Genomic DNA, 13,521 nt, shown 5'->3' on the forward strand with positions numbered 1-13,521 from the left:
GTCCGGCCTCCCAAAGGTGCACGGGCGATGAGGGCTCCAGGCCAGGCCCTTCTCCCATCCCCAGAGGCCGGGACGGGCACAGAGGAAAGAGACCCGACGGGTGTCTGCCTCCGTTTTAGCTTCCTTTCGATTGAACCAAGACAGTTCCACTTCGTGCCATCTTGGAGTCAGGAAGAGCTGAGTTCAAATCCAGTCTCAGAAACGTACTACCTTCCATGACCCTGGGTAACTAAGTCACTTCATCTCCACGTCTGTTTCTTTAGCTGTAGAACAGGGGCCACTAGGTGGGGACAGGGGCCGTGGGGAGGGGGCTGGAGTCTGGAAAACTCATCTTCGGAAATTCAAATCCAGCCTCAGACCCTTGGGATCCGGATGACCCTGGGCAAGTCATTCGACCTCAGTTTCCTCATCTGTCAAACGAACCAGAGAGGGAAATGGTAAATCATTCCAGTATTTTTGCCAGGAAACCCCCAAATGGCATCACATAGTATTGAAAGCAACTGAAAAGGACTGAACGACCCCAGCAGAACGCGGGCAAAAACAGCACCTCCCTGCAGGCTTTTCATGAGGATCGAATGAGGTGATTTTCCTAAAGTGCTTTGTGAGCCATCGTCCTCCTCATCCTCATTTAGCCTCCAGCGCCGGGGGCTCGTGAAGGCTGTATCACCCCATGCGTGGGTGCTGCTGGGGGTCCCTCCACCTTCCTGCTCTCTCCTTCCCTGCCCTGCTCACACCCAGACAGCAGGATCCCAGGGTCCCTGCCCGCCATGCCCTGGCCCTATCTGGCTGGGCTCCCTCCTCTGCCCTCCTGCATTACTCACATTCTGCTCTCTTTCCCCAGCCCCGCTCCCCTTCAAACATCCCGCTTTCTGCAGAGGGCCCCATCGGCTCAGCCCCAAGCTCAGCATTGTCCCTAACCCTTCTGCTACTCTTCCCAGCATTACCAGTTCTGGCTGATGTCACTCTGTCCCCCCCCCACCCCCCCGTGGTCTCTCTTCTCACTGCACCTTCCCCGGTCCGGTCTTCCCTGCCTCGAGGCTCTCCCCTCTCTAGTTCCACATACCCACCAAAGTGAGATTCCTTAACCGGAGATCTGGCTGGGTCACTCCCATTCTCCATGATCTTCTGGTTCCGCAGCATAATAGATAAAATCCTCAGCTTGATCCCCAGAGCGTTCCCACCCACCTTTTTAGTTTGATTTTTGGATTAGAAGATAAGCTCCTTGAAGGTGACTATTTTCCTCTTTGATTTTCTGTTCCTCATATACAGTAGACACTTAATAAGTGCTTGGTTTATGGATTGATGTGCCCCCTGTTCTAATTAAACTGGCCCCACATGTCATTCAGGCTTTTACCTCTGATTCTCATGTGTTTTATCACGTTGATGTTGCTATTAAACAAAAAGGGGGAAATGGTTGTGGCAGTGGATGCCTCTCCAAGGATCTTCCCCGAATAGCCAGGGAAGGCTCTGTCAAATAAGCATCCCCACCTTTCCATTTAATCACCACTGTTTCCCCCTTTCACCAAACTCCCTGGGATCACTTTCTTTAACAAGCATTTCCGGTGGCATTTGTGGTTTTTCTGAGTGTTGTCGACCATCTGTGAAGCTGGCCTGGGATGTGGTCTCTTGGAGCCACAAGAGTGGCTCTCTTGCCTCGGCACCTGCTTCTGAGACCCTCGACAGGCGTCCTCTCAATCCCTTATTAGGCCCTTTCCACTCACTCTGCAAATGCCAAGTGGCTCCTGCTTCCCCCTAACCTCCTTCCAGTGTCCTGACCTTTGTGGTCCTCCCTTTGCGAGCATCTCACAGAGAAGGAGGCGGAGCTCTGGGCTCTGAACTATATCAGCACCTTCCTCTTGAGAAGTCTTGAGCTCAGCTGGAACCCTGAGGCCAGGAGGAGGCTCTGCAGCAAATCAGCAGCCATGGTGAGTCTGGGGCTCCTCTCCTCACTGAGGAATTCCTCACAGGGCTGGCAAGGGCCGTAAGCAGGGCTCCTGCTGCCCCTGCACCCGGGCAGCCTCTGCTCTGGGGGAAATTCACAGCCTTGGAGAAGGGGCACATCAGGTGGGGGCTGGAAGAAGAGTTACCTCGGTGCTGGGTTTGACTCATCTAGAGCAGTGGTTCTCAGATTTTTGTTCTCAGTATCTTTATATTATTAAAGATGATTGAGGATCTGTCCAGAGAGTTTTGTTTATTGGGTTATATTTCTACATATTTGCCATAGTAGATATAAAAGCTAATTTTGAATTTATAGAGCCTCTGTAAGAGTTGCAGAGACCCCCCAGGATGCTTTGAATCACGCTCAGAAAACCACTGATATAGAAGACTCTAGAAAGGCTTTCTCATCTCAATTTTTACATGGAGAGAATTTTGAAATGTAAACTCAAGCTTTCAACCCAGTGATAAATCCTACCCTGCTGAAAAATTCATGGCGATCACAGTTTTATGACTGCAAGGGAGATGATTTGGCTCAGCTGTTTTGGAGGGACAAGGACGGAGGAGCTCTCCAGGGTGCTGGAGAGCCGAGAAGGACCAAGTGTTGGTTAACAGGCTCTCGGGGATCCAAGGCAGGTGCAAAGCTTGGTCAGCCTTTTCATCAAATGGCGTAAAATTGACCAAGAAGCGGCAACTTTAAAATATTAACTGATAGGAGGAGATGGGAAATTGAGCTTGTAATTAAGTTGTGCAGCCTAGTCAAGTCTCTCACTTGCTCAAGCAGGCTCCTCTTCTGTATTATTTAAAAGGCAGGCAGAAACACTATGGCACTTTAGAGATTTGGATAAATAATTAAGCGGCTGGTTCTCATTTAATTTTTTACATTCAACCGTGCCCGTGGTCACTTTTCTAGATGTTAACATTCCTAAGTAAAACAGGAAGTAAATCTTCTCTCCACCACCCCAGTCCTCCTGTCCCATATTAATCCTCTTGTCTGGTTCCTTAAAAATTGCATTTCTGTCTGTGAGATTCATAAGCTCTGTATTTAGAAAGGAAACATCCATGCTGAGGGACAGAATTCTAGCTTTCCAAGCATAGCGGTCAGGGAAGGGGAGAGAAGAATAGGTAGTTTGGGTTCAGGGGATCCAAGTTAGAATCTTGACTAGCCATGGGTCTGTGAACAAGTCATTAACCTGCCTGAGGCAAGTTTGCTCTTCTGGAAAGTAGAAGGGCCGGATTCAGGGTTCTGTTGGGTCCCTTCCAACTTCAAGAGTCTATGTTTTTTAAATTATAATCTTTTTTCTAAATTTTCATTTTCATTGGTATGTTTTTACATCACCTTTTTTTTCTGTATGTATCCCTCCTCACTCCTTTACACAGAGAGGTATTTCTTTTAAGCAAAAAGAAAAACAAAGGGAGAAAAGACAAAAGTAGTCTGGAAATTGGCCAAAACATTGACCAAGCCTGGCAGGAGGAACCCCAAATAATGATCATCACTAGCATTTATCACCCGTTTTAAGGTTTGCAGAGTGTTTTGCACACTTTAGCTCATTTGACCTTCATAGTAGCCCCGGGGAGGTAGGTGCTATTATTCTCCCCACTTTACAGATGAGGAGATGGAGGCCAGAAGCAGATAAGAGGCTTGTAGATAATAAGGGTCTGAAATCAAGTTCAAATTCTGCCCAAGGCTCTGTGCACTGTGGCGCCTCCTAGTGCCCAATCCACAGTCTTCCCTCTCCTCTCCTTTGCCCTCCCCTGCAAAGATGAAAGGAAGGAGGGAGAGGGACTAATTAACTCAATATAATTAGCAGTTTCCTTGGCTTTATTTACATTGTTGCAGCCATTGTTGTATAAGGGCTTCCTGGTTCTACTTACTTTGCTTTGCCTGCTTTTATGTAAGTCTTCTCATGTCTCTCTGAACTCTTCAGGTTAAAGACACTTCCCCCCCCCCAAATTTTTTTTTGAAACAATTATTACCTTGAATTATTTTCCTAAATAGGTCCTATTCTGACACCTGCCCTGGTGCTTGGGGAAAGGGTCAGCTTCAAAGGATCAGCCAAATTGAGGGCTCTGGGGAATCATCATTGGGGAGAGAGTTACTTGTTTTCTATGCCCCCCGAGAGCCTCCTCGGCAGTCTCCAAAAATGGAACAAACAGCGCTGACAGGTGAGGGCTGAGCAAAGACTATTCTCTTGGCGTGTCGAAGAGGCCGTCTTTGCTCCAGCCTGTGTTGGATGAGGTGGACAGTCTTCGAGACCCCTCCCAACAGTGAGACTCCAGTGAATCTTCCACCTTTGAGGGTTACCTTCTTCCCTAACTGCGCCCAGAGGTGCCAGCCAGCCTCCCATCTCATGTCTGACCCACCTCTCCAAGCTCTGACTTTACCATCTTGGTCAAAGGTTTCAAAGGATCTTGCTCCCTAACTGACTCATCCAAATAGGAGACATTCTAGAGAGGAACTCCCGTCACTCCCCAGGCGATGGATGAGCAAGCAGAGCCTGAATCACTTGCTGTTGATAAGTTGGGTAGTTTCCCCAGAGGTTGGAGCTGCTCTTTGGGGAGCCTAGACACCCCATCAGGATAATGGCAGGGCTCCTTCCAAATACGGATGGGCTATTATCCCCTCTCCAACCAGCCCTGTGAGTGCCAACCTTACTACTCTAATAAAGAAGAGAGCTTGTTATAAAGTCTCGTGGAACTACCTTGCTGGAAGAGAAATAATTCATCTCTCCTGCAGGCGACTCATTTATTCCATGTCCCCCCCAAAAAAGCTTCAAACAGCAAAGATCCCAACTCAGGGGTCCAGCAGGACACGTGCGGACATTCACATGTCCTGCCATACGTCCCATCTCCAGTGCCTATGTTTGGTAGATGTAGCACTTTGATGCTTTTTCCCATTGAAGTGGGAAAAACAAACCATGTCCAATTCATAGGATCGTAGCTTGAAAGCTAGAAAGAATTTTCATAGTCATCTGGTCCAGTTCCCTCTTTTCACAGAGAAGGAAACTGAGGCTCAGAGGGGTTAAATGACCAATCATGGCCCCTCAATGACTAAGCTTCCGAGGTGAGACTTGAACACAAGTCCTTCTGACTTGTCCAGCATACTAACAACCCCTGTGCCACATGGCTTCTCAGTTCAATGTGTAGCAATAAGCACTTATTTAGTGCTTTCTACATACCTGAAAGAGTAGTAGACATCTGGGATACAAAGGTAAAGAATGAGACAGTAACCCCTGACCTCACAGAGATTTTACTGGGAGAATGCAAAGAGTATGAGGATAAATAAAGAAAAAGTATCCAATTATCCCTTCTACAGCATGACTTTTCCTATTGCAGTTTCAGTATATTGTGAATCAGCATAAGAAATTAAATGGGAATTTAGGGGAAGTTTTGCAGAAGCCACAGATATCATGCAAAGACCAGCAGATGGTACAGAAGAAGTTGAGGAATGCAGAAATGCATCCCACAAAAGAAAAAAAAGTCAGACTGCTTGTCCGGTACGAAGGGAAGGCCACCAAACTTTCCGCAGATTTTCCAGAGCACCAGAGCACTCACCCCTGCCCCCCTCCCCAATGTGGGAGGGATAGATTAAGTAAATACACTGTGTTTTTAGGCCCCAAGATTTGGGATTTGGGAAAGGCTAAACTGAGCCTTCCTTCAAGGGATTCCAAGAGGCAGGGGAGAAGAAAGGCACATTCTAGGCTTGGCACACAATCTGTTCAGAAGTGGGAGCTGGAAAGCATCTCGTGGAGAACACCAAGTGGGCCAGTTTGTCTGAAATACAAAATATGTGAGGAGCAATCATGTGCTGGAAGGATAGCATGGCGTTAGGTTGTGGAGGGCCCTGAATGCCCAGCAGAACCCGGTAGTTTATCCTGAGGGTAACAGGGAGCCTCTGAAGTTTCTTGAGCTTTGATGAATGCTGGATCATAGAACCAGAGTCGGGAAGGACCTAAGAGGCCATTTAAGCTGATGAGGAAGCGGGCCCAGGGATGTGAAAGAGCCTTTCCACGGCCTCCCGTGATGATGCTAGATGAAAAATCTTAGGGTGGCCCCAGGTTCTCAAAGTCTTCCTACAGCTATAAGACTCCCAACAGTTCTCTTTCCCAAAAGAAAAAGCCAACAAGCCAATCAGACTAAGGAATAAGCCACAATCCATGGCTTCTTACCCCATCCATTAGAGTTGAAACGATTGTCTTTCCTGGGAAGTTGTCAGCAATCACATTACCCTGGAGAGAACTCCGACGAGCATCTTCTCCGTGACTGGGTGTTGGGCTTCCCACGGAGAACTCAGGAGCTTGTCTCCTGACAGTTCTCCAGAGGGAACTGATTTCCTGGAAGCGAGTTAAAAATCCGGATACAGGACAGAAAGTGGGTGCTACCGTCCCTTCATATCTCCTTGCTAAATAGCTTTCTGTTTCTCCCTCTAAAGAAGAGTTTCTTTGGGATTGAAATTCAGCACGGATAGTCTGGTTAGACAGCTGTGGGCCTGCTCCCTGCCTCAGACAGAGCTCGGGGAGGCTGAGCCAAAGTGTTCCAGGGAGTGAGGGGGAGGCTGAGCGTTCCCGGGAAAACTTTCCTCCCAGCTGCTGGCTGTGGTGGATCAGAACGGGCTCCGCTGATCAAAGTTTTCTACTTTACTGATGGCCTTAAAAGCCATCAGCTTTCCTGAGACGAGAAGCTGCTGCTGCTGATGGTAATTAAGAAAAAACATTCTGGTGTGATGGAAAGAACCCGGGGTGCCAGAAACACAGAATCTGGGTTCCAATCCTGACGCCGCTTCTCAATCCCTGTGTGACCTTGAGGAAGACACTTTATCTCTCCTTCTCTCCATTTCTTCATTTATAAAATGAGAGGGTTAAATTAGAGAGCGTCCACTTCCTGTCAGCTCTAGAAATAGGATTCTGAGGGTACCTCGCAGGTGGCAGAGTGGCTAGAACTCCAGGTCTGGAGTCATGAAGTCCTGAGTTCAAATCTAGCTTCAGACACTAAGTAACTCTGGACAAGTCACTTCGCCGCTGCCTCAGTTTCTTTAACTGTAAAATAAGAATAATAGCATCATGTTCTTCCCAGGATTGTTGTGGGGAGCAGATGAAATAACCCTTGTAAAATAATAAGCTGGGGGCAGCTAGGGGGCGCAGTGGGTAGAGCACCAGCCTTGAATTCAGGAGGACCCGAGTTCAAATCTAATCTCAGACGCTTAACACTTCCTAGCTGTGGGACCCTGGGTGAGTCACTTAACCCCAGACTCAAAAAAAAAAAAAAAAAAAAGAATAATAAGCAGAGTCTGGCACTTAGGAAGTGTCATATAAGTGTTAGCAGTAATTATTGCTCTGGTCCTGACACCCGAGTCCCTTTGCCCCCTAAGGCAGTCTTCTCCTATGTGAAATGAGGAAGTTAGATTGGATGGCCTCTGAGGTCCCTCCCCCCCTTTTAGATCTTGACGCTAAGGACAACTTCTCCACTTGCCTTTCTCCTGAATCCCCCAATAATGGGGATTTCTTCCTCCTTTTGTGAGGATCTGTCGATTTGGCCCATTTTCATGTGGGAAGTGTGGTCTGAAATGTGCTCTTAAAGCCCCAAAGTCACCTTGGATGAATTCTGAGCCTGGCACTTTTGAGTTAAGGGGTAAATGAGATGGGCATTGGACTTGAGGACCACGGAGATTCAAGGGACCTCCGAGGCCTCCACTCCACCCCCTTATTTCACGAGGTCAGAGCATCTGTTTCCTAGAACAGCTTTTTGTCTTTCTCTCCGCCCATTTCCCAGTGCCTCAAAACTTCAGGCAGTGGCCAAGAGTCATCCTCCCTTTTGCCAAACCTATCCCCATGGAGCTAAGACTGCCAAGTCTCTGCCCCCAGGGAGTCTCTTTCCAAAGCCGCTGGGACTTGTGGGATGGGCCGTGCAGGATTGTCTGCCTGAAACTGGAAGAGACTTGAAGGTCATCTAATCCAACTGCCTCATTTACAGACAGGGAAACTGAGGCACAGGGAGGTCTAATCCCTTCTGAGAGCTAACCTTGTGAAACCAGCCATTCTCTCAACAAACAAAGCCAGTCAGGCTCCTAAGTGAAATGAAAAAACATTTATATCATGTGCCAGACCCCAGAGAAGATGCCCAGAACCAAAAGATGCTTCTTATTTCTGGAACCACAAGGAAGTCGTTGCCAATGAGTAGGTGGGAGGAGATGAAATATAAGGAGACTAGAAAGGGAGGGTGGACCACGAGATTTATATTAGTTCCTGGAGGTGATAGGGAGCCACTGCAGTTTATTGAGGGTGATCACTTTGGTAGCTGAATTGGGGGCACTGGAGTGGAGAGAGACTGCAGGCAGGCAGACCTCCCCTTCCCCAGGGGATATTGCAGCAGTCCAGCCGGGGACACTGTCAGAGAAGAAAAGGGGGTGTGCTGGGAGGCGGTGCCAAGGAGGAATGACAGGATTCATTGACTGGATATGGGGGGGGGTATGGAAAGGTGTCAAACATGACGCCAACTGTGTATGGACCCCTATGCTTAAACACAAAGCACCCACACAAAGTAAGCCGGCCCCTTCTCCAAGCGACTTTCCGCACAATGGCCGGGACAGGGTAACAGAGACTGGCTCATGATGTCCTTTCAGCAGCTGCTTCCTAGCTGGGGGGGGGGGGGAGGGGGCGGGTAGGGAGCGGGGCACAGTATAGCTTCAGGCCCTCCCAGGGTCAGGGAGAATGGGGCAAGAACCAGGCAGAGAGTGTCTAGGTCCCGGATCTCTGAAAACTCCGGGAGAGGCCGGCAGAGTCCACGTTGGCTCTGTGCAGAAGGCCCCAAGCCCGCGGCTTCCCCACAGTCTAACCCCGCTCCGCCAAGCCCGTCCACCTTTGCTGAATCAAGCCCCCTCTTCTGCAAACGCGAGAGCCCATAAGGCATCGGGGCTAGACCCTGAACCTGTGGGCAAGAAGGCCCGCTTCTGCCCAGAGGGTGTCCACGGGAAAAGCGCTTAGCTTCCCATGCTCTGGGTACTCTCTGGGGCTCTGGATACTCTCTGAGGCTCCAGGTTATCTCTGAGGCTCCAGGCTATCCCTGAGGCTCAGATTATCTCTGAGGCTCTGGACTATCCCTGAGGCTCCAGGCTATCCCTGAGGCTCCAGGTTATCTCTGAGGCTCCAGGCTATCCCTGAGGCTCCAGGTTATCTCTGAGGCTCCAGGCTATCCCTGAAGCTCAGATTATCTCTGAGGCTCTGGACTATCCCTGAGGCTCCAGGTTATCTCTGAGGCTCCAGGCCATCCCTGAGGCTCCAGGTTATCTCTGAGGCTCCAGGTTATCTCTGAGGCTCCAGGCTATCCCTGAGGCTCCAGGTTATCTCTGAGGCTCCAGGTTAATCCTGAGGCTCTGGACTATCTCTGAGGCTCCAGGCTATCCCTGAGGCTCCAGGTTATCTCTGAGGCTCTAGGTTAATCCTGAGGCTCTGGACTATCTCTGAGGCTCCAGGCTATCCCTGAGGCTCCAGGTTATCTCTGAGGCTCCAGGTTAATCCTGAGGCTCTGGACTATCTCTGAGGCTCCAGGCTATCCCTGAGGCTCCAGGTTATCCCTGAGGCTCTGGACTATCTCTGAGGCTCTGGACTATCTCTGAGGCTCCAGGTTATCTCTGAGGCTCCAAGTTATCTCTGAGGCTCTGGACTATCTCTGAGGCTCTGGACTATCTCTGAGGCTCCAGGTTATCTCTGAGGCTCCAGGTTATCTCTGAGGCTCTGGACTATCTCTGAGGCTCCAGGTTATCTCTGAGGCTCTGGACTATCTCTGAGGCTCCAGGTTATCTCTGAGGCTCCAGGCTATCCCTGAGGCTCCAGGTTATCTCTGAGGCTCCAAATCCCCAACAAGTTGCTGTCCCAGACCAAGAGAAAGTCTGGCATACTCCAGAGGCCACTGCCGCCTTTAAGCCATTTCCCACCTCTTTCCCGCCAGATGCACTGGCCCACGGGGAATTCCATGAGGAACCGAAGAAATGGCACCATGGAGAGCGTGCGCACGCTCTACTCCAGCATATCCAGGAGCACCGACCTGTCGTACAGCGAGAGCGTGAGTAGCTGGGACTTGTCAGCTAACTCAGGAGAATTCTTGGCTTCCGGCCTTTTCTGTTCCTTCTCTTCTATTTCCGTTCCATTTCATTCATACCCATGTTCTGCTCATGCTTATGTGTCACCATGGCCAGAAAAAACCAGCAGGTTGTTTGAAGGTGTAGAAAGGCCGGGTCTTTTCTCCTCCCCCTCACCCCACCCATAGTTATTGACACTTCTCCAATATAGAGAAGTATTGCGGATGGAAAGAGCCATAGTGAGCAGGGGTCACCCCAGGGCGAGTGAACTTGCATAAACTTCGTCCAAGGGTAGGGAAGAGAGCAAGGGCACCGTGAGGGTGCTGCTGAGGGCACAAGGAGGGCCAAGAAAACGCCTCCTTCAAGATTACATCGTTAACTTTGACCTGGGCTGCTACACCCAGCTAAAGAGAAGCAACTTTTGTCAGCGTTTGTTAAATTCTGGCACCTTGGGGCAAAGTCGCAGCTGATTCTGGGGAGCTCTCTTTCTTTTGGTCAAGTTGGGATGAAATTTATCAGTGGAATTAAAAAAAAATCCAAGAAAGGCAAGGCAGCCCAGGTTTGCAAATATTCTGTACCCAGGAGTGCACAATACTGTCAAAAGGCTCACCCAGTGCCTGTTTTTTAGACCTCTAGCTTTTTCTTCAAAGTTTCTTACTTCCATATTAAAGAAATTTGCCCAAGATCCTGCTTAGGAAATAACCCGATACAGTTGTGCTTGTTTTGTTTTTTAATCTAGATTTGCTGATTCAAGACTTTAATTTGTAAACTGAGGCTGTTGGACAAGATGAACCTAAGGTCTCTCCCAGCTCTAGATAAGAACAATCACCAACCTGGTGATTTTAATAACTAGAGGTCTCAGTGCACTGCCTTAGGCACTGAGGGGCTCACCAACAGCCAAAAAAGTCAGAGACAGGACTGTCAGATGTCAGATGTCAGATCCAAGAGCCTCTGCTTCCAAGGCTGGCTCTTTATTACACCCAACTACCCAATTCTCTTGGAAGAATTACAACTTGGAAAATTATCATTGGGATTTGTATATTACCTTTTCTGCCCTAGAAGACTCTAAATACTTATCATCCATTATTGTAATTCTTTCACTGATCTTTGGGGCGGAGGACTTTTTCATCTGAAAGAGAAAAATAGAAATGATTATTGTTTTTAGGTCATTTTCTAACATTTTGTTCTTTTTGTCCTAAGGATTTGCTGAATTTCATTCAGGAAAATTTTAAGAAAAGGGAGTGTGTCTTTTTCACCAAAGATCCCAGGGCCACGTAAGCCACTTTTGCTTCTCTTGTGGGTATGGTTCTGGATTTTTAAAAAAATCTGTTGAATTCTATTCAACAAGCATGTTGAGCAACTGGTACATGAATTGTATTAGCTTCGTGCTAGACCTTACTTGAAACCTGACTAGTAATTCACAGAGAAGGTGTAGGAAGAAAAAATCCCACGAAGGATCCATACATTCAGCCACTCTTTATTAGTCACCTACTATGTATCCAAGAATAGGACTCCGGAGAGCTCATCCAGTCCAGTTCAATCCCCTGAGCATTTAAGTCTCATAAACGCTATGATAAAGGCACCATCCAATCCCCCCATTTTCCAAGTGAGGAGCCTGGATTCCAGTGGCTGGCTCACAGATGCAGACATCTAGATAAGTCGCAGAGCTTAGGTTTTCCAACCCCAAAGCCACGGCTCAATCCATCATACCAGGCCCAACAAGGACTCAAGAATCACTTCTCGATGCTCCAGAACCAGCGGGGCTTTGTGAGATAGCTCCATGCAGACGGACTGTTCCATCACATCATCTCCTCTTTAAAGATCATCCAGTCCTTCTTACCCCAGAACAAATTTAGATTGATGTTTAAAGGAGTCAACGAGATACAGAGAGGAGTGCACTGCAGTCTTGTCTGCATTGTGCTCACGGCATCCCTGCCAATGCCAAGCTGAGAAGTGTGTATTCTATCCTAAAGGCAATAGGGAGCCCAGGGAGGTTCTGTTGTGAGAGAGTAGCGCAGTCAAAAAAGGGCTTTAGGAAGATTGTTTTGGCAACTGTGAGGAGGGTGAATATTGATAAGATGGCACTGGAATCAGGGAGACCAGTAAGGAGGCTATTGCAAAGAGGCAATAAGAGACCCGGAATTAGAATCCCAGATATGTGAGTAGGGAAAAGGGAAAGGATTTGAGAGCAACAGCCCAAATAGGATCAGGAATGTTTGGCCACTGATTAGGCACGGGAAAGGGATAATGCAAAAGAAAGGTTTGAATACAAATAAGGGTTATGGAAAGGGAAGACCGAGCTGTCTGTGAATGGGGGTACCTGGGAGGAGGATGGCATCTCAAAAGAAAGCACAGTGGTGGAGGAACAAGTTGGATGTATGATGAAATGTAATAGGGATCGTGCCCTTAGGGTTGCACTTGTCTTGCACTTGGGGTCAAAGATCTCCTACCCTTTCTTCCTAAGTGCAGGGTGGGAGGGGATTGCTAACTAGCCCCTTATCTGAGAAAATACAATCTGGAGTATTTGGACGGACTTCAAGCTCATTGAGTCATCAGGGTCACATGGCAGCCCCCAAAGCTAAGGTGAACCCTAGCAGCAGAGCAGTTGGGTCCGGGGCCCCATAGTCCTCTTGGCCTCGGCCCTGGTCTAGCCACAGTTGGAGGGTTTCGTATAGTTAGGGGCACTGTAGTTCACTAGATAAGCTGGAGAAGATTAAACAGAATGGATGAAGTTCATGACATAGAAGGGTCAACTGAAAGAACTGGCTGTGCTCAGCCCCTGGAAGAAGTGGAGTGGGGGCGGGGGGGGGGTGCTGAGGGCTCCCTTCAAGCACTTCAAAGGTAGAAGATTAGCCTCGGGCTTCCCCTTTCTGGAGAGCTTAAGAGTCTAGGACATTTTCTGATTATCCTGTGAGGATCCTGCAGGCGGCTCGGGCTGGCCCCTTTCCGCTCGGAAATTCTACAGTTTAGCGATTCTGTCATTCTAATTCTTGTGGCAACAGAGCAGCCCAAGCGCTCCGGGAGGGAAGCCCACTGATCTCCCATTCCCCCTAAGGCAGCTTTGGGGGCTTCTCGCACCCAGGATTCACAGCATTTTTGCTAAAATGAGCTTTCATACCACTGGAAAACTTTGGGGAGGAGGGGGAGGAAGGGCAGCCAGTGTGTCTTCACAAAGTCCACCCGGAAAGTTCCTTTGAAGTTCTCCAGGCCCTTTGAGGACTTCAAGAGGAGCACCTTCCTCCGACCCCATTAGCGTGATGTGGAAAAGTCACGTGGAGAATGGCCTCAAGAGAGAGGGAGAAACTTGTCTGTCATTTAAGCTAAATCTGGGCAGTTTGCAGAGAAACTATAATGGGCATCTTCTGAGCAAAGAGCACTTGCGATTGTCACCTGTCAGATACAGCCACCAGAATTCCTGGGGCCATTACCATTTCATCCTGCTACAGACGCAGGAATCTGAAGTCAATGTATTTTGGAGCACAGAGAGCTGGTCTCCAGGTTCAAATCTCCCT

The 13,521-nt window shown here is 48.7% G+C and overlaps 1 protein-coding gene across 1 annotated transcript in view; it reads left to right on the forward strand.

The window, feature by feature from the left end:
* Positions 1–9,879: 9,879 nt before the first annotated feature.
* TRPM8 (transient receptor potential cation channel subfamily M member 8) overlaps positions 9,880–13,521 on the forward strand; it is a 43,895-nt gene continuing 40,253 nt past the window's right edge. Inside the window, exons 1-2 of the mRNA XM_074265578.1 lie at positions 9,880–9,993; positions 11,210–11,283. Of these exons, the coding sequence (XP_074121679.1) occupies positions 9,880–9,993; positions 11,210–11,283 (188 nt within the window). The remainder of the gene's footprint in view (positions 9,994–11,209; positions 11,284–13,521) is intronic.

Source organism: Sminthopsis crassicaudata, chromosome 4 (assembly GCF_048593235.1).
Source record: "Sminthopsis crassicaudata isolate SCR6 chromosome 4, ASM4859323v1, whole genome shotgun sequence".
Lineage (NCBI taxonomy): Eukaryota > Metazoa > Chordata > Mammalia > Dasyuromorphia > Dasyuridae > Sminthopsis > Sminthopsis crassicaudata.